At 37.3% G+C, this 22,013-nt stretch overlaps 1 protein-coding gene across 8 annotated transcripts in view; it reads left to right on the forward strand.

Annotated features, from left to right (window-relative positions):
- Nucleotides 1–22,013, forward strand: part of CBLB (Cbl proto-oncogene B) — a 135,082-nt gene that overhangs the window by 59,558 nt on the left and 53,511 nt on the right. For all 8 annotated transcript variants that reach the window (XM_040569307.1, XM_040569324.1, XM_040569334.1 and 5 more), the window contains 2 exons: nt 8,935–9,081; nt 20,208–20,364. In XM_040569307.1, coding sequence (XP_040425241.1) covers nt 8,935–9,081; nt 20,208–20,364 — 304 coding nt within the window. The remainder of the gene's footprint in view (nt 1–8,934; nt 9,082–20,207; nt 20,365–22,013) is intronic.

Raw genomic sequence — 22,013 nt, forward strand, 5'->3', positions numbered from 1 at the left:
TGTATCCCTTCCAGAATAACACAAGTTGCTCTACATGCACACGTGTTCCTTTTTGAATGCAGCTTTGCTTGGACTGGTGTGGAAATGCTTTATCTATGGCATGGGTAATCATAGAATCGTAGAATGGTTTGTGTTGGCAGGGACCTTAAAGCCCACCCAGTTCCAACCCCCTGCCATGGGCAGGGACACCTCCCACCAGCCCAGGCTGCCCAAAGCCCCATCCAGCCTGGCCTTGAACACCTCCAGGGATGGGGCATTCACAGCTTCTCTGGGCAGCCTGTGCCAGTGCCTCACCACCCTCTGAGTGAAGAATTTCCTCCTAACATTTAATCTAAATCTACCCTTTTAAATTTAAAACCATTTTCCCTTGTCCTATCCCTATACCCCCTGACAAAGACTCCCTCCCGAGCTTTCCTGTAGGCCCCCTTTAGGTTGTAGGCCCCCTTTAGGTACTGGAAGGCCACTATAAGGTCTCTCTGGAGCCTTCTCCTCTCCAGGCTGAACATTTGGAGCTCTCAGCCTGTCTTCATAGGAGAGGAGCTCCAGCCCCTTTATCATCCTCATGGCCTCCTCTGGACTTGTTCTAATATATCCATGTCCCTGTTGTGCTGGAGCCCCAGAGCTGAATGCAGGGCTCCAGGTGGGGTTTCAGGAGAGCAGAACAGAGGGGCACAATCACCTCCCTTACCCTGCTGGCAACGCTGCTTTTGATGCAGCCCTGGATGTGGTTCATTTTCTGGGCTGCAAGCGCACATTGCTGGCTCAATTCATTGTCTGCTCAGCCTGTATTTGTGCTTGTGCTCTCCAAACCAAATAATCCTCACAAGAATAGTCAGGGTAATGATTATATGGGAACATGTTAGCACCTGTAGGTGCTATTGATTGTACTTCCAGTACATTGATAACTTGAATTATAGTAGTGACCTCACATTGCAAAGAAATTCAAAATGTTTACTGTTCTGTTTACTGCCTTTAACAGACTGTTTAGTTTTGCAAAGTGTTTGAAATATTCGAATGTTTCTTCCACTTAAAGAAAGCTCTGGATGATGGTATGTTTATCACTTCTGTGTTTCATACTAATTCATTCTTTTAAAAGTTTTTTTCATATTTATATGTCCAGTTAGATAATTCAGTTTTTCAAAAAATGGACTTAGCTTTGTTCCTGGGGGTTTCTGTAACAACCTCAGTTTTGTTTAGAGATGCGGATTTCTGCATTACACTTTCTGGCATTCACACTTTCAGTGTGAAATTAATAACACTGGATCTTGGTAGACAAAGACAGGACAGAAGGTAGACACCTTCTACAGGAAGGTGGAGGAAGCAGAGCAGTGCTAAATCATATGTTGATATTGATGAGCGAAAGAATAGTGTAAAAGCAGATGATAAAAGTATCAAATAAAAGTAAACCAACCAGTGTCCAGTTTTATTTCCTGTATTTGTACATGTCCAATCAGGTATGTTAAATCCTCTAGTTTGTCAGGATGATATAATAGCTCAATTAAAAGTTTTGATAGTAAAATCTGTTAGCTGTGAGCCTGTGTTATTACCTATAATGCAATAGAATTGATACTTGACAAAGTATATATTCTTGTAAATATTCAGATCAGTTTCATTCAAATTTATTTCCATGAGTAGCATCCTCTAGAGTTTTTTATTTTTACCTCTGTTGTCATTTTGTGTAAGTAATTAAAGATGATAACTACTTACGGGAAAATGATTAGATCTTCAGCATGGCAACACACTCTTTGTCCTTTTTTTTTTTTTTCAACTTCTGTTTTATGCAGACTGCGTTTTCTTTCTTACTTTAATTTGTGCTAACACTCTGTGTTCTCATTTCATTGGATATATTTGTTACCCAGTATATCTGAGCACTAGTGAGAAAATAGATTAAATAGACCTAGAAGTACCTTGAGACATTTGTGTCCACCTGATAACAGCTCTTTGGACAGATCTGGAAGTAGCAAAATATTCTAAATGTGGGCTGTGAAGCCCAGCTCAGGAGAGCTATTCATGATTGCTGTTGTATGGAGTGTTTGTTCAGCAAAACCCAAATGTAATCCTTGGACAGAGTTTTCCTTAAGAGATGTTGGCAGGCCCAATGCCACAGTAGTTCGTAAATGAAAGATTAGAGACAATAATGAGTGGGCTTGTAGAGTCTTAGATTTGGGGAAACATTGTGCATCTTCCTTCCTTTGTATTTGTATTCAGTTTTCTTTACTAGATTATGTTGTGGTCATTGTTTTTGCATAAATGGGGAAGAAAATACATACTGCAGAAGCAACAAAAGCTGATAAGCAGTTTTGAAAGATGGATTGAATTTCTCAAGAATTATCTTTCATGTTGACACCCTTCTCTGGTCTTTCAAATATGCTGGTTGAAGTGGGTATATTTGTGTGAAATGATTTTTAAGCAAATGAAAAGGTGGAGGAAAGTTAAAGGTGACATTATCATCAGCTTTCTTTGTTTTCTGGAACATCCTTCCCTAAATCTTACCCAAAGTTTGCCATTTTTAATTTTTGGTATACATCCTGAACAGCACAGCTGCAATAGACTTGCACAATACTCTGGCATATGTCAGAAAACAGCTGATGAGAAAGACATGAGGAAGGGTAATGTTTTTCTACGCATGACAAGCTCAGCTCCTTTAGGATTTAAGTAGTAGTTGCATACAGCTGATTTCTTACAAGTTTATGCTTGTTTTTCATGTTTAGTACATGATGAATTTAACCATTGGCTCAATCTCCCCATATTGAAGACAGCGTTTTTTGTTTGTTTTTTCCCTTTTTTTTTTCCTTTTTCCTGGGCTTTGCAGGTGAGGAAACTAAATCATAGCAAAATTCAGTCATTTGTCTACATTCCTTCTATGAGTCAGTGGCAGAAGAAGGAAATACAGCTCACGTATATTTTTAGTCCCAAGAATATTTTGTCCCAAGAATAGTCCCATATACTTTGGTCTCTGAACAATACTCTGTCCTTATAGCTTTTAAAAATAATTATTGCACAGATCCAGAGTTGAACTAATCGCCAAGTATGACGGTAGACAGGCTTTTTCTCCACAGGCTTATTGACAGGAACCTTCAATTTCCTTTACTTCTGAAGTGTTAAGGAGAGATCATTTGTTAAGACTAGATGACTGTGTTCTATGTCTGTAACTTTCTAAATCAGTAGCTTTTTTGTTTTTTAATTCCTGTGTTTACTGTCTGAGAAAGGGGAAGTTCTGGGAGAGGAAGGGGGATAAATAAGTATGGGTTATACTGGTTTATCAAGGCTGAGCTGCTAGTTGCATGTATCCCTTTTAGCCATGTCTCTGTGTCTTTTTGTAGATCTGAAATTCACGTTTTTTCATCTTTTTTTTTTTTGAGGTGATTTATCCTGAACTTAGTGCATTCCTGCCTGTGTTGCCTGTCTTTAGTTAGTGGCAGAAATATAATCTGTCGAGAACAGTTTTGGACAGCCATGATTTTCCTTGTGGTGGCAAAATACAAGTAGGAAATATTTTGGAAGCCTGGAGCACAAAACATAAATACTCATCTCTCAGGCAGTAAAGTGGAAGAGCTAGGTATGTTGGTCTTGACTTCCCTCTCATGTGCCTGAATCACAGGGCTATATTCCCTTAGTTCTAATTAGCAGCAAGTATTTTGTAGGATCCCTGTATTTTACTGCAACTTGAGCATATGGATCAGAAATCCGTTTTAAATGCAACTAATTAGGTGAAATGAGCTCTGTACATATGCTTTGGATTTTGAAGCTTTAATATTTTGAGGGGGGGTTGGATTTTTAAAAGTTAAAATCAACAGTTCACCTTTTGAAGGCTTTTCAAACTTCCTTTTATCTTGATTCATAAACAATTACAACTTGTGGTTTTGCCAGCTAACAGAGCTGTCTTTGTCCATGTATTCTGCGTAAGAATTGTAGAAGAATAATCTTTTATTTAGTAATAGACTAGTCTACTTTTGTGTCAGATCTATCCGGAAAATACTCTTAACTGCCAAGCAGATCTGATCCTAGTTCTAAAGAAGAGTGCCTTTTTTTTTTTTTTTTTTTTGTGCCAGCCATTGAGATATATTATGAACTTGGAAAGTTGTTGCATTGTTTATTACATAACAAAGAGTGGGAGCAGAAAGATTAAACAGTTGTTAAATGCAGTGAAATAGGGAACCCAGCAGTAATCTTATTTTTGGAATAACGTAACTGCAAAGTTGTACAGACTGACTTTTTTTTTGTGCAGTTTTTTTTCCCCCTAGAAATATATATAATTGCAAAATACAAATAATCACTTTCATGGTAGGTAGTAAGATATAAGCATGAAAGTAAAAGTGATATGAACATACAATATTTATGCATTTTCAATTTTTTGTGTGTGAGATATAAGTACAGATTGCTAAGAATTAATTTGTTTTGGTTATAGCCTGTGAAATCCAGTAACTACAAAGGATCCAGGGCTCAGGTGTATGCATTTCTGTGCATATTTATGTATATGTTGATTCTGTCAACCATATTTATTTGAAGGTCTCCAAGTTAGGAACTCTCAGAGTATTTTACTCCATTCCTCCTCATATGCAGGCAGTAAAAAGCAGGACACAGGTGTTCATCCCACCTCATCAATCAGGCTAGTGGCAGAAAGGAAATGACACTCCCTAATTCCCTATCCAGTTCTGTTTGCTAGACCGTATTGCCTTCCAAAAGTAAAATTAGCTTTCATGCAGTGGTTAGAAAGTTGACACAGCCAAAACTTATCTGTGTTACTGCATGCCAGTCATGCCTCACTTTCCTGTTTTATAGATCCAGGAGGGTAAGGACTGCTTTAGACCTTCCACTACTTGCTGCTGCTGCTCTGGTTATGGCCAGGTTGCTGTAATATTTCCATTATTGAGTCTTATTTTCAAATTTATGGCATTTATGGGTATTTGAAAATTCCTTCAGTTGTGAAATCTTGATTGTTGCAGCCATCTCTAGCCTGCCCTCCCTCCCTGAACTTGAAGAGAAAATTGATCCCCAGGAGATATTAGTTCACTGGAAAAGTGAACAAACTCATGATTCTTGTTTTTAGGCTTCACTGTCTCTATTTCAGAAAACTTGCTGTTGTTTTATTACTCCAAAAGGCAGGTAATTATGAAATTAGGAAAATGGATCTTTCTTCTGACTAACCAAAAGATCTTTACTGAGTCAGTAGATCTTTGCCAGTCTATACCAACTGCAAATTTGATCTTTTGTTTTTATATCTTATCTGGGGTGGTTTCAAAGTTTTCAGCTGGCTTTAAATAGACTGTTCAAAATATGCAACTTATGTTCTTACCGTAGCTCTGTGATGTACAAGCATTTGTCTGGCAACAAATAACCGAGTATGACTGAAGAATTGGTACTTCAGAAATGAAGTTCTACCAGGGGGTTGAACTGTATCATCAGCTTGAGTTAGGAAAAGTAAGTTAGCAAAGGCTAAGCCTGAATAATAGGAAAAACATCAAATAATGGTTGTTAAAAAAGTTGCAGATAATATGGGAGAGAGCTACATTATCTGTTACATAAAATTCAGTTGATATACTATTATTTAGTGTTAAAATATTCTTAAATCTTACCAAAGTAACCATTATATTGTGAAGAACAACCATCCCAGTTCAATTTGCTATAAAGGGGCAGTGTTATTTGATTGTGATTTCTGAAAGATAAGATTTTTCTCCTCGGCATGAAATCCATTCTCTCTACAGAAATCAAGGAGATGTTTGTACTCTATACCAGGCACAACACAGCTGAGGAAGAAATCACCCTCTAACCTGCTCCAGCCTGCCAGTATATTATAATTGCAAACCTGAGGGCTGGCTACTCAGGCATTAAGCCTATTGTTTCTCTATAAAATGGATATATATCTATATATATATTTTTCCCAAGGTGTTGCTCCAATAAGATCCCTTAAGGTGTTTCTCCCCTGCTAGAATCTAATGAGTCAAAAGGGTCACTCCAGAGCATGAATCTGCCATCAGAGCTCTTCTGTGCCACATGACTGCCAATATGAGGTTGTGTTCGCATCATCCCTCTGCTACTGCAACAGTCCACACTGTGACTGTGAGAAGAAAATCCTGTGTTAGGGTCAGAGATGCCAACTGAGCTGATCAGGATTGGTTTCTTTAGTCTTGTGGTGTCAGGGATCCAAAATAGGTGGCTCACATTGACCATTTCTTTGGCTTCCGTTAGGATTGCTCACTGAGATGCCAAAACTGATGAGTTTAGTTGTTGTTTTCCATATACATAGAACTTGAATACCTTGTCTTATGCATGGGAAATAAGCTGGAAATTTTTTGATACTGATCCGTCTTTACATGGGGAGAGAAAAAGGAGTCACTTAGAGGATGGAACTTCAGAAGCAGGCAAGTGGTTAGAGGTGTATGTGCTTCCTGAGATGCCCTGGGAGAGCCCTCCGCAGGGCAGCAGGAGTGCCTGTGCCAGAACGGATAAGCACTGTCAGAAGAGAGAAATGCACAGGTAAGGAGACTCAGTGGCCCTTCCTGATGGCCTCATCTCTGCACCTTGTATAATTTTTGAAAATCACCGAGCTTTGCCTGTCTCAGTAAGTTATTGAAAGCTGGTGCAATGTAAACATAAATAAGCAAAAATGGTGCAGCATGTGCTTTACAATTGTGAAGAAAAACAGTTAAGTGAAAAGTTAAGGCAGCAATTTATAATTATTTGATATTAGAGGAACATGAGATAATCATCAGGTACATCAAAAATCAAAATTAAGGAAGAAACTGCCACCATATATACAAATGATCAAGAATTTGCTATTTATACGTGCTGTGGTCTATGTCCAAGCACAGATAAGGTTCTCGTTTTTGTCAAGTTTCAGCTTTGCAGTCAGATGAAAGAAAGATATCTTAGTTTGATATTAAAACATTTTATCTTGTTGATACAAACACAAACCAAAGATAATTTTCTCTTGACATTTATTTTTTTTAACCAACTTGAATAACGAAACAGAAGTTTGTTGATGTTCTGCGTGACTGGCGTTGTGCAAACAGAGTTTGCTATTCAGATACAACCCCAGCATGTCTGTGCAGTGCATTTGCTGGCGAGTTCCTGCCAGTTGTTGGTTTGGTCACGTACTGTGCAGGTACGTTTAGTAGGCACACACCCTCCTCCAGGCAAGGAAGTGCCTTCTGGTGGCAGTGTGGGGAAGGTGCCCCAGGTGAAACTTGTATGTGACTTCATCCTTTAGCTTGCTAAAAGGCTGAAGCCTCACAAATCCAGCAAGTTTTGTAATAGCTAACTATGCAGATTTGTACCTAGAAAGAACCCCTGCAGCACAGTAAACTGGAAATGTAGACAACGTAGACATATATATTGTGTACCAGCCATGGGAGAGCTCTGTGAAAACTTGTGCCAAATCATGTGCTCATCTGTCCTGAGTACAGAAAGGGTTTTGCCTGATCTTGGGTCTAGGGCAGGCTGATGAAGCCACATTAAAATAGCTGTTGCTTTTTCTGTGCATCAGGCTTGACTTCTGAGGAGCAAAATAATAAGGAACATGTGTGGGTAATTAAAGTACAAAGGAAACAGGAAGGGGGATAGCAAGGAACAAATCCAGAAAATAAGGAACAGTTGGGCATCGTAATTACAGACATCTGATTTTACTGGAGGAATTAAAGGACTGAAAGAATTAGTCCTACAATCATTCTGAATCTTGTGAGGAGGGAGAGTGTATTCATCAAGCTTTTTTTTTTTTTTTAATTGCTTATATTTTCAAATAACTGCTTTCATCATTGCTTTTCTGGTAGCAAAACCTCTATTAAAATTTGCAACACAGCTTCCACAGGAATCTCTATTGTAAGTTGTACACAAATTTAGCTGAAATAATTACTACTTCAGTATTAAGATGAGTTCTTTTAGGAAGATTCCAGGATATCCGTTATACTATTTCAATGATTTTGAGCATGAAAACTCTGTTCCACATATTCTGGAAGATGTTTGGTATGTGTGTGTGTAACAATCCATCAGTTGAATTTTAATCTTTTAATATGGCTGGGGACTTATGAATAATTTTGAATTTATTTAAAATATTGTATATAAGCAGTTATACATTATGTGATTGATAAACATTATTTTACTATTAAACCTTTTAAAGCACTGTGAAGTAATACCTGAGATCATAAGAATACAAATTCTTAATCTGAAACTGGTCTCCTGGATGGTGGTGTCTGTTGTATATATCAGGTTGGAAAATGCCCCTTTGCTGCTGCCAGGAAGGTCTAAGAAATCTCTAGAAGGAAACTTTAATAAAGATTGCTTCACCCTTCCTTCTTCCATCTCCTCTTTCCACCATCTCCCACAGGTTTTTCCATAGAAAAGATTAATCTGCATTTAAAGATACAATGTTCTTTTTACTATACTAAATGGGTTTTCTATGCAAAAAACTGATGAACTGATATAAAGTGGGAAAAGCTTATGGAAGTGAACTGATAGCAAAAAAAAAAAAAAAAAAAAAGTTTGATTTTGTTTCTAACGCCAGTGGAAATTGAAAGCAAGCTTTAACTAAAGAAAAGACATGTAAAAGGAGAATAGGAAGTGGCTCCAGTAAGGAGAAGCTGGAAAGAGTAAAAAGAGTAAAATTGCCATAGGAAAGGAGAGTAAACCCAGTCCTCTGATGTGCTTAGAAACCTGGACTGAAATAGGTTTGATCTCACATATAAAAATAAATTTTAAGGGTTTTTCTTTTTCTTTTTTTTGTATTCATGGAGGCCTGTGATAAATATGTACTCAGAAGTGCATGCAAACTCAAACTACTAATTTGTATTTGTATGATGTCTTTTCAGTTGGAAGTACAATGTTTTTCTTGTGTCAGGCAGTGATTATTACACAAATATGCAGAATATATGAGATTCTGGAAGACCTATTCAAGTTCAAGGATTTGATCTTTTTTTTTTTTCCCTATTATATCTACAGGAGAAATCTAACAAAGCTGTCCCTCATCTTCAGCCACATGCTGGCAGAAATCAAGGCTATTTTTCCAAATGGCCAATTCCAGGGTGATAATTTTCGTATCACCAAAGCAGATGCTGCAGATTTCTGGAGAAAATTCTTTGGAGACAAGTAAGTACTAACATTTTGCAAAATTTTTAATTGTTTCTAGTCGTTAGCATTAAAAGGAATGATATTTTCAAAAATTCAAATAATGTTTCTAAATATGTGGGTGGACCTCTTTTAAAGGTCTTTTCTTGTCCAAGTCTTTAAATTACCTGAAATTGCTGAATTTGTTGTTAGCAACTTTGTTGCAATGCTGTAATTCACTCAAAAGATGACTAAAAATACACAGGCAGTTCTGTCAGTGGCACTTACTATTGATCATAAATTGGACTAGGTTGCATAAAGTTTATTGGTTTCATTCTAAGGTGAAGAGAGTAAGTACATTGTTTCATGAGGTACATGGCCAATCATGTTATTTCATATTATATATATGCTACAGTTGATAAATCTGAAGTCCGAATTAGGAGTTTGATATTGGGTGTATGTACAGTGTATGTTTCCTTATCTCATCTTTTACTTTCTAAATAGAATATTCACTAAAGTAAATGATGTTTTTCTCCCTTATTATTGAAACACTTTCTACATCTCTACTACGTATAGTCACAGGTGATTAATGTTTTCTTCTGTCCAAATTCTGTTACAGAAAGAGGTAAAATAGTGGAGATATGGTGGAAGGTTTCATCAAAAACAGTTTTTGGAGAAACTTAGTATTCAAGAATGGGTCGTAAAATGAATGTTAAACGTGACTTGTAGATATCTGACTAAATCCTTATAGTAAATCTAATGTTGAAAATATAAAATAAGACAGTTGTAAGTTTGTCTTGTTTTGTTTGTTTCTAGGGAACAATTTATGTTAAGGTATAGGTGAATAGAAGATGTATAGCTTGATCACTTTCTTACAGAGTGTTTATTAGTGTAACTGTGACAAAAGAGGGGAGGGGCAAGGGATTTGTATATTTTACAGTATAATAGAGACATCACTATGGTTGTCAAGTCTGATATCTTGCATGATGTATGCCGTAGCAAATCACATAATTTCTCCAATTGCAGATCCATAACCATCTGTTATGCTTTCTGAGCAAAAGCAGCTCTTTAAATTTAGCCTTTCATTCTTTATATAGAATACCAGCATAGTAGGTTGGCACTTTTGTGAAGTAATGTTTCAGTGTGAATTTACAACAGTTTCATTTCCTTTTTTTTTTTTTTTTTTTTTTTTTTTTTTTTTTTTTTTTTGCTAGTCTAAACACACCTACTGCTAGCTTCCAGCTTTTAGGTTTAATAGCATAGTCTGGTAACTTCAGTTTTCTAACAAATTTCTTGCCCACGTAGATAATATTTCAATATGATCAAGTCAATATATCAATCTTATTTTTGTTAAAGGGAAGGAATCCAACCATGTTTTGTCTTGCCCATGTCAATTTTCAGATTATCTTCAGAATTTCTATGTATTTTGATCTTTAGAAGATCAAATAAAGTATCTATCAATAAGTGAAAAAAAGTAGTTCAAAAAATGATTTGACCATGGTCATCTATGTTCAATGTCTCGGTTTTCTCTTCCTCTCTTTCTTCTCTTTTCTTTGCAGCTCTCAGAATCTACATCTCCTCATGGTCCTCTTTTCCTGTCAGGCTCTGTCCTTGAATGACTTTTCCCTGCTGTCTTGATCACAAGTTCAATTTCTATCATGTGGATTTACACATCTTATCTGAACAGCAAGCTGCTGTTTCTTTTTGGCTATCGGTTGTCTGATCTTAACCAGCTTCATCATCTTCCCTATTCACTGTTATGTTCCTCTTTGTGTTTCTCTGCTATCTTGTACTTTCTATGTGAGATTCAAGTGCTTCTCTTCAAGTTTATGGTTCTGCTAGTTTCCTTTGGAAACTGGTACAATAGACAGGTACCTGAGGTGTCAGACAGTAGGATACTGTAACATATAAATAAATTATCAGAACAAGGTTGGTAAAGAAGGATTTTACAACTTTGTCAGTCTAACAACTGAGCTCTACCTTTGCCTGTCTGTTCACGCTTGACTCTTTTCTTTTCTGACTCAGTTCCTGGAGTGTTTCTTTCTCATCCTTTTCAGGGCCCCAAGAGCTCTTGCTGTGCCTATTTTTACACTTCAGTTTTTCCTGCTTATCTAAATTTCTTCATGAAAGGCAACTTTAAAGGTGAATTCTCAGTACTAATCCTCTTACTGTTCCCATCTCCCTTACCCCACACCTTTTGTGTGTGTACTTTTATAGTGTGTGTCTGTGTGTGTGTTAAAGCATCCATGCACCAAAAATGCCCAGGAATCAAGGCAATTTTAGGATGTACAGTTAATTATATACATAACCTGGTCATCTAGTATAGCCTAGAAGTTTTTCGAGTTCTGCCATGTCAAGTGCTGCTCTTTCAGACTAGGTAAATAACAACGGTTTCTAATAAATTGAAGTTGTTTTATTTACCTGTCTTCTAAGCAGTGAGGAGTTGATATATGCTTGGCAGCCTTGGCATTATCTCAGGTTTAGTTAATTGTGCTTAAGTAACTGTAAAGCATGTAACAGCATGTATGACAAATAAACAGATGAGAAAAGTTTTTTCTGGCATTACATTTAATCTCTTCATTACACAAAATGCCTGAAGCTTTTAAAACATTAATTGTCTTCTAATCCATTTAGAAATATATGGCAGGTATGCCTTTGAGCAACATCTTTTACAATGGGCCTGTTATGACAAATTAGTTTGCAAATAGGCTAGTATCACTTCCCTAAAAGTAAAGCCTACATCAAGATTTAGGGTGTTGCAAACAAATGATAAAATCTGTTTCTAACCTGACCACCTAAGGGTAGGCCCCTAGGGTCTTGTTAAACCTCCAGGTCTGGTGAGTTATATACTGCAAATGCCGACGTGCTGGGAGGAACTCTATTACATGTTCCCTGGATGCATCTCTATTTTACAGGGCAAGCCTGGGCTTCTCACCTGTTTGCAAAACAGCAGCCGTTATTTTGAGGTCAGTAAGGAATTCTGCTCAAGAATAGAGCATGAATAAGAAGTTTCACCGGATCTTGGCTTCTGATGGATGAACTGTAGTAAAAGAAAAAGCAACTTGTTTTAATTTGCTGAGGAATAAAATCCAAAAGATACAGTCTCGGAGAGCCCAATTTGTAGTTAAAGAGTTTTTTTTCTGTATCTGATTTCTTTCACCACTCTTCCCCAATGAATGAGGAACTTCTAGTTTTTTTAGCTTCGTTACATTCGTCTGTCTGGACACTTGCTGCAAAATTTTGCTGCTGTAACTCAAGTTTATTCAGCTTGTTATTAATAAATATCATAGAATGCAGTCATTGTGTTAGTGTTTAAAACAAGTCAGGTATATATTCACATGACTTTGAACTCATTAGCAGAATAAATAGCTAGGCATATTGAAAGTCTCTGGTGATCACATATGTAGCTGCTCTTTGACTTTTCTGTAGAAAAAACAAGTAGATCTCAGCAAAGAAATTGAATGGCTCCGTCAGAACAGTATGCTGAGATGACTTCACAAATTCTTGGCTTTCAAATCTCTCCTCAACTTTTGCATTTCTGATTCAGTTTTACAAAACTTCTAGATGCCAGTAGCTAGAGAATGCTATGGTACTCGAGATAGATGCAGATAACTTGATAGTGGAAATCAACAGCCTGTACATAGGCTGACAGTGCAAAAGAAATAAAATGTTAAATAGTCAGGGTGAGGTTTTCCAGTGTTGCATAGCTAGCCAGCAGGACCAGGGAGGTGATCGTCCCCCTGTAATCAGGTCTGGTGAGGCTGCACCTCAAGTACTGTTCAGTTTTGGGCCCCTCACTACAAGAAGGACATTGAGGCCCTGGAACATGCCCAGAGAAGGGCTACGAAGCTGGTGAAGGGCCTGGAACAGAAGTCCTGTGAGGAGTGGCTGAGGGAACTAGGGTTGTTTAGTCTGGAGAAGAGGAGGCTCAGGGGAGACCTCATTGCTCTCTGCAGCTACCTGAAAGTAAGGTGTGGGGAGCTGGGGGTCAGCCTCTTCTCACAGGTAATTCATGATAGGACTAGAGTGAATGGCCTCAAGTTGTGGCAGGGGAGGTTCAGGTTGGCAATGAGGAGACATTTCTTCTCAGAAAGAGAAGTCAGGCATTGGAATGAGTTGTCCAGGGAAGTGGTGGAGTCACCGTCCCTGGGGTTGTTTAGGGAAAGGTTGGACGTGGTACTTTGGGAAGTGGTTTGTTAGTGGTAGGTGGATGGATGGACCAGATGATCTTGGCGGTCTTTTCCAACCTTAATGATTCTATGCTTCAGAGGAGAAGGATAAACCTCAGAAGTGATAAGATGTTTAGAAAGGGTCTGAAAGTACTAATAAGGGTTTTAGCTGTTTCAGGGAGGGGTCTGACTGATAAACCAAGATGGGAGATTATGAGATTTTGATAATGTGGAATGGAGGTAGAAAATGGACTTGAGCAGTATGATGAAGGAAAAAATGGAAGAATTGGTTTCTCTGCAAGGGCAAAGTATGTATCCAAATTAGGGGGTGAGATCAACGGGTTCCAAACAGAAGGCTCAGGAGAGTTCTGGTGTATGGATTTTGTCAAGGAAGCTGACTGAGAAAATCTGTCAGGGATACAAAGGAATAGAGAGAATTTTGGATTAGCTTTGTGAAAACAAAAGCCAGCAATGAGCAAGAACTTTCCAAAGGCTGAAGGACCAGAGTGGCCAAGAGCCTACGTAGCTCACCGGCTATGAGGAAGAAGACAGGCTCTTAAAGAAAATACAAGGACTGTCTGAAAAAGAATTCAGGGATAAATTTTACACCGAAGCCAAGGTCAAGATCTTAGGTTAAGTTCCATACCGAGAAGGGGCTTGGTAGTGTCAAACGCAGGAAAGTGGTCAGACTGAGAAGGTGTGAGCTAATTTTGTACTGGTTACTGGAATGCAGTTACTGGAGCAAGTGGTTTTAGTGGAATGAATCTCTATCTGGGGTTTACCATTATAGTTGTGCTGAGGCAAACGATAGTTAAATATATAGCTAAACAGCAATGGTAAATGGAACTGTGAAATTGGAAGGCATGTAATCAGCAGTTACATTCGTTTACAGATATTTTAGTAATCCCCAGTGGGTTGTAAATATGCATATAAAACATAATCCGATCGCTTCTTCATTATCTGCGTTTTATCACTGTATAGTGCTTGATGTTAATTTTCCCCAGTTCCTCACTCATTTTAATAGCACCTTACAGCTTTTACTTATTTTCTGTTCTGAGTAAAAACGTGCAAAATACCACTGGGAGCAATCCTGAACTGAGAAGGAGAGTGGGTGAGATGACCTAACAGATCTTTCCAGCCCCTGACTTTGTAAGCTATGGTGAAGTCATGCAGGGCTTTGTAACTATTGAAATTTGTGATTTGTGGCTGTCTTCATGTTGCAGAATGAATCAGCATCAAAATGTCAATGTTCTTAGATTTTCATTTTTCCAAAATTCTACCGCTTATTTTATCTTCTAAAGTTTTACACTTCATTGTGAAACCTTAAAAAATTGAAAACATTTTTGTTATTGTTGTCAGATACACTGATGCCCCCCCCACCTCTTAGTTTCCAAGGGAATGGAAATTGTTTCACTGCTAGGGTCAAACACATTAATATTTTAAAGCTCCAGTACTTTTTTTTTTTTCTTTCCAGCTTGGGCCTCAAACATTTATTTTGTTTGCATTGGAATTTAGGGGAAAATGTGGCTATTGATCTCTCAGTAGCAGTTAAACAGGGTATTTCAGATTGATACTCTAGAATTTTGAGTGGTTGTGGTTCTGTTGTGGTCAGTGCTGTTTGGCTCAGGGTAGAACTGACATAGCCTCTGTGGCTTGGGTTCAGAGAAGCAGTAAAACAGGCGTGGATCACAATGCAAGACTTGAAAACATTTGTCTGTCAGAAAATGAGACCTCAGATAAGCTTGGTTTTAACACCCTGTTGATCCCCTTAATTTATTACTTGGTTTCCTGTTTATGCTGCTGATAGTGCCCAAGAGCCACCCAGTTGCCTGAACACTAAAAATATGGACTGAAGGAGGTGGTCTTGACCTAGAGAGCTTCTAATCTGAGTGTGAGCTAAAATGTAAGGAGAAAGCAAAAGATACAGACAAAGGAAAGAGGAAGAGGCATTGATCTGAGTGCCCTAGCCTTTATCACCAAAAAGATAGGTGTTTTGGCAACAGAAAAAACTATAAAGAGAAGAAAATAAACAGGGAATGGAGCTTTTAGAGGACAGTTCTTTCCTTGGTTAATCAGCAGCATGGGAAATATGCTTGTTGGTACCCTTGTTTAAAAAACTGAGCCAGAGGCAGAAGGTATCATTCCCTAAGGGCTAGAGAGACACAAATCTCCCTAAATCTTTTTCGTACAAATATATCAGCAGGTTTGAACAAGATAGATAATATTACAGAGAAGAGCTAGTCAGTGGAAAGATGCAAGATATGATTAACTAAGCAGAAAAGGACAGCAGTTTTCACAGCTATTCCAGATGGCTGAGAATAAGGTAAAATTGCATATACAAAGGATAGAGGATGAAAGTTATAACAGTTGACACACAAGATTATGAGACAGGAGAACAGATTCTTGGTGGATAGGCAGGAGAGGCAATATTTTAAAGCTGAATAAGTTTGCAAGAGCTTTGGATTGTGGTTGGAGATCAGAACTAGAAATACATAGATACATACATCCCTTTAGGGACTCTTCAGGAAATGCAGACTTCCTGTGTCCCTTAAGGAAGTACTAACCTGCTGTCTCACAAGCAATGTCCAGTTACGTGTTTTTGGAAGTGGATATTTTAAGCGGTGTATATTCCCTATTTCCTAAGGCTCATTTTCTCCCTTTTACCTTCTCCTCTCTCACGCTAGAACTGTCTATATTTGTTCCGCGTGATGTCACTATCTAACTAATGTACTGGCATGATATGGCGGAATTCCTTTTTTCCCTTAGGACTGAACTTCTCAAGTGTGTCAGTTGTTTGCTCTGCAGCTCAGAAGCAATGAAAATATGTGGCCTCTCACTTAAAACTGAAGCAACATAAGAAAATGCTCTGTTCAGTGATGATAAACTAAAATCCACATTGCTCACTGCAGATGTGCTAAGAATGTTGTTTCTATCTGGGTCAGTATTTACTTGAATATTTTTGAGTTTGCTGTGAATACAGTAATGCCCTTTTCACGTTATGTTTTCTGGCAACATTTGAGACAGTCTCTTGGAGACAGAAATGTTCACTGTAAGTTACACAGGTACGTGTTTACCTTCCTAGACATACCTGTGGTCTGTTGTAGTTCAAATGGACGCAGTGTCACTTGACTTTCCAGAATAGTTGCATTTCTGTAGTTCTACTGAAAAACTTTACTCTGAATGCTCTCAGAAAATACTTACTTCCTCTCCAGGTTTATTTTAATGTCTTTTGCTTTTTAATGATGCAATTACTTTCAAGGAGTTTAAAAAAATTCCCATCTACACATAGTCAGGACAGGAGGGAAAGAAGGACCTAAATTCCTCTGTCTATTGCTCAAAAATTACATGCTAGACTCTACTCCTTCTCCTTTAGGCATATGGAGGTTGTGTGGTTGGTGTTTAAGATGCTGTATTTTGAGAATTTTGACTGACACTGCTCTTTGACGTGTCAATAATAGTAAATAGATGCCATCCTATATGAAAGTGCTTTTAAAAGGTTTGTACTTTGATCAGAGCACTTGTGAATTAATTGTTATTCTTTAAATATGTTTACTAATTTTACTATTGCAGAAAAATGTGGAGAGTTAGTATTTTAGTGTTTTGAGAGGCTTGGAGAGGAAATAGCTTTTTTCTTTTTTTTTTGACAAGATGCTTAAATAAGAAGGCAACCCCAAGGTGAATGCCAGAATACAGATAGCTTAGTTGATTTAAGAAAGATTAGGTGTGTGCACAAGTCTTTTCAGAAAAAAAAAATCAGGATCATTTCTTTTATTTTGTATATTTTTTCTTTAAATTGATGCATTAAGTTTAGACATCAAACACTGAGTCAAGTGCAATCACTCAGCTGTAGTTGTGTGCGTTCTACTGCAAGTGGTAGCTTATGTAATTACAACTAAATACACGAAATACTGAGTGCACTTACTCAACCTAATTCTGTAGAGAACTAATGTTACAGGGCTGTCGTATCAGATCTTTCTGAAAAGCTGTAGCAGAGCTGACTAACTTATCTCTTCCTAGACAAGTGTCCGCAGGTCAGCCTAATAGCATCGGGCATTTTGCAGAATACCTGCCAGCCTCTAGTGCAGGGTATTGTTACAGCATGGCACAAAAAATATTACAAAGACAAAAATAATTGAAAATATTTGTAGCAGATACTTTCTGTGATTCAGGAGTTGAATGCTGCAGGCAGTATCTCATCACGTGGGTTTTTTTTATTTTTGTAAGGGCATTTTCTTTGTAAAAAATCTCTATATATTTAAACAGCTTTCTAAGCGTGCTCCTAACTTGGACGGTTCCAATCTCGAACTTTGATTTGATTGGTCCCATTTTCTTCCCTCTCCTGTTGCCCCTGCCACCCTCCACTCCCTCCCTAAACAATTAAAATAACTCTAGATTTAAATAATGAAAAGGTGCCTTTCAAAGGTTGTACATTCCCTAAAACACAAGAAAATAGCAGCAGTGAAATGTTCATTCAAACAAAAATGCAACATCTACAAAAGACTCTTTCACTCCTTCATCACTGTGGAAAGCATTCTGAGTGAACCCTCTCCTAGTTCTCTGTCAGAGGGTGTTTTTCAGTGTGCCTAAAAGGTCACCTGGTTTCAGTTCTTCAGAGGTATAAGAGGATGTTGCAGAATCCTGGACCTTGTGAAGATTCAGTGACACCCTCATAGGAGCGTGCGTGTGCTGTCTGTGAGATCAGAAAAGAGCACAGCAGTTTGTATATATAAACTGAAGAGACACTGGGGGAGAAATGATCCCTGGCTGGTGCTCTCTCAAAGTATTTAGGGATGAGAGCTGTATAAAAGTAGCTGCTGAGAAATAGGAATTAACGTGTTTTGACTAGTTCTCACCATTATTTAACAAAGCAGAAGATAAAAGACCTACAAAGTTCAGCAGAAAACAGTTCGGCTGACCGTATTCAATTTTAAATAGGGGGCACCTCATTTTCTGGACACTCTTAGAGAAATCCCACAAAATAACTTTAAATGTTATTTCATTAGCTAATCACTCATTGCCAACATCTGTTTTCTATCTTAGCCAAAGCAGAGCTCTAAAAAAAATATGCTCATGAAGACTTTTGTGTGTTTTCTCCATTGTTGGTAGGGTCTAGGGGAAGATACAGGGTGTTAATGAAGAGATGGTGAAAGATTCTTCTTATTGATCAAATCTAATTAACATGTTTTCATGAATTTGTCTCAGGCGAGGCATGAAAAAGCAGTTCTTAAGGTTAAATTCTAATGGCTAAAGTCTTTCCCGTTACATTATCGGATATTTTTTATTTGGGGGTTAATTAACTCTGACCCCATTTCAGTGTGATCCTAGTGCTGTTCAGGTGGTTTACAGAGAGATTCAGAAGATATTTCAGAGCCACAGTTACAGGAACTAAATAAACAATAGGCACTTGAACGAAGACAACTTTAACACCACAGAAGCACTTAAGTTTTCCAATTTTGTTCTCTGAGCTTAGTGCAACATTTCATTCTCTTTACCATAATCAAAATTTGATGTGCATTCTTTCTTAAATGGCATCTGATGTGGTATCTCTCTTCAGCTCTTTGTGGTTTCCTGTTTTTCGTACACAGATGAAAGTATCTGCTGAGATCTATTAAACTTCACAGTTTATCCTTTATGACTTTCTTAATGTAAGCCTCCAAATAACATTTAGATTTCTTTGCACTTACAAATATAATGAATGCTTCATGCAGTAGAAATACAGGAGCATGTCTTTGGTGTTGTACTTCAAACTGCTATTTGTTTTAACATAGTTTAATTCCAAAATATTTATTATACAGGACCAACTTAACACAGTTGGTCTTTTTCTGCACAATATTGTAGTACCCAGTAATATGCATTTCCACACAAGGACATAGTTAGAAAATCTGCAATAAAGTATTTTGACCCATATAAAAATAAGGCAATGTAAACTAATAAAAATTGCAAGAAAATGTTGATGATTATGTGAGGCTTGTGTCTCTTGTCTTTTGACATTTAGCAGTCATTAAAAATATTACTAGCAATGTGTGAGAACTTAAGTCCTGAAAATAGTTATATATTGATTAATGGTTATATATTGGTTAGTTGAAATATGTTTAAATACCATATCATTTGCCCTTAGTGCGAGGCAGAACCTTTACAAGAGAAGGTGTTGTGGTTTTTCCAAAATTTGGGTTTAATCCCAATGACATGAGAAAAAGAATTGCTATTAGTGAAAAGTTTCTCATAGATTTGAGAGTGATAAAATAGAGTACTTTCAAGTGATCAGCCTCATGTCAGATTCCAAATGTAAGCACCTGGTTGGCAAAATAACTAAACTGCATTATCTATGCAAATGGAAACGGAGTTTGACAGGTTGTGGCTTTGTATTAAGGAAGATAATTTTACTCTCTATCCGGATTTCCCACACTTTCCCACATTCTCTACTCTCTGAATATACTCCCCATTGTGCAGGTGAAGGTGAAGATCTGAGAAGATGTCTTCTAATATTTATGTAACTATCATGGGCTATTACAAACCTTGGCCTAATGGTGGTGGTATCTGGATGGTTGTTATCAGAAGGTTGCTTGGCCAGTGTTTGTGAGCCTAAGTTATTGCAGTAGATACTGAATTGATGTTTATCATTCTGAGAAGTGAGGCTGTGAAGAAGGGAGTTCCTTACCAAGTACAGAGGTGGTCCTTTACATTAACTTTTGAGGCGGTGCAAGGTTGGTTGCTGTACCTGCTTGGTAGAATATTTCATTTTCCACAATGTTCTTTCTATTGTTGTCCTAAGGAAGCTTGAATATTTATCATTGCAAAATAAAGTGTCACTTTGTTCTACTGTGTTTAAGGGAAGATAAACCATTCTTTCATTTCCTTAGGCTCCTTTCAGATAACTTGATTCTCTCTGTCTGTTGAGAAACCGAATGAATGCACCACTACTTCAAAAGTCAATCTCTGCTGTCTAAATAAAATATTAAATATGGGGTTTTATTAAATTTATTACTTCTCCCCTCACAGAACTATAGTGCCGTGGAAAGTGTTCAGGCAGTGCCTTCATGAAGTTCATCAGATAAGCTCTGGTTTGGAAGCAATGGCTCTTAAATCTACTATTGACTTGACCTGCAATGACTACATTTCAATTTTTGAGTTTGATATCTTCACTAGATTATTTCAGGTAAGACTTGAAAATTTTAGATATTTGTTTGACTTCGAGAACCTAAGTGACCTTAGTCACTAGTACCTAGGGGTCAGGAATTTGGATTTTTGGGGCATCAGTATCCATGTCCAAAAAAATGACATCTGAAAAAAGACATCCAGCAGCACCTTCTTCATTCCTGCACATACATATGATCATAATATATTTGTGTTTGCTGTTTACATATGTTGCACTATTCTTAAATGCATTCCTAGAAATGTAGACCTTCAGGTACTTATCGAAATATTATTTTTTTCTTTGTACTTTTGTAGCTACATATGCTTAGATGAATTGTTTCTACAAAATTGTTTCTACAAGAAAGTTGCATAAGACTTTTTTTTTTTTTGGCGAAGTGTAGGCCTAATTCTTTTTCTTTTTTGAAATGGACAAATTTTTGCCATTAATAATGTTCTACTGTTATGTATAATCAGGGACTATCTGTGGGAATAGCATTGATTGTATTATTGTCAGTAGATAACATACATGCAAGCTTATTTCAGATAAATGTTACATGCCTCTGTTAACCTTGTGCCCTTTCTAGAGAACATACTTTAAGGAAGACATTCTTTGAGTATTTGAATCAATGTAGAAGGCTGTGCTGGTTTGCATCCGTATGAAATGCATTGGTTCTGAATTTGTCACTTTGGATTCTTACTTTGTTTATAGTAATCTGTGAAGTGTCCAAATATTTAATTGGTTGTTTATGTTTGTCTTTTTTTTAACCCCTACAATGCTAAACTGGCATATTGTTCTTTACCTTGTTGGAGATATGTTCAAATTACCAATATTACACCAAAGCCTTGGCCATATGTTTGTACCATCTTCCATGGTGTTCTGTGATAATCTGTTTAGCTTTATTGGGTTTGTTCTTCTGGGAAAGGGGGCTATTACAAAGTTGATATTAAGATCTGGTAGAAGGTGATTAACGGTTTTAGTTTAGAGTTTTGGTTTTGATCATCTCATCTCTGTTCTGAGTCAGAACTGTATCAAAGTTGCAAATGTTAAGGTGTAAGTAATCTCTCTAATTTAACTACATATTTTGGTCACTTAAAAACAAAGTCACGCAGGTTATAGTGCTTTGAATAAAACTTGGGAGGTTCTCTGATGTTGCTGTTCAGCAAAATCCCCCTAAGCTTTGCTCTTTGTGTGTAGATATGATCAAACATTCCTGCTTGAACTTTGCTGCCTTGGGTCCATTTCTGTTCTGTCAAAGTTTCTCCCTTTTATTCATTATATGGCAATCTGATCTGATTTTCAGATTAGTGAAGCCCAAATCTTGATCTCAAGATTTCACTGCAAAATGTCAGAGGCCTATTGGCTTCAACGTTATATTACTATGAAATGTGTTTATTCAAGGTTCTTTTCTATAGGATTTGATTCCCTCTCTTGTTCTGCTCACAGATAAGAAAGCTGTTTTGTTTGCTTTTTTGTTGTTGTTTTTTTTTGTTTTAATCTCTGCATCAAGTATAAGATTAAACAAGTGAGTGATCTGAGAAGTAACGTTTTTTTTCTGGCCCTTTGTGAAGTCCTGTAGACTGCATTAAACTTCAGGACAGAAGTCTCAAATGAGATTTTTTTTTTTTCTTCGATTTGTAGGACAATGAATTTGCATTGCTTAGCTTCTTTGT

Source organism: Cygnus olor, chromosome 1 (genome assembly GCF_009769625.2).
Source record: "Cygnus olor isolate bCygOlo1 chromosome 1, bCygOlo1.pri.v2, whole genome shotgun sequence".
NCBI classification, from domain to species: Eukaryota; Metazoa; Chordata; class Aves; order Anseriformes; family Anatidae; genus Cygnus; species Cygnus olor.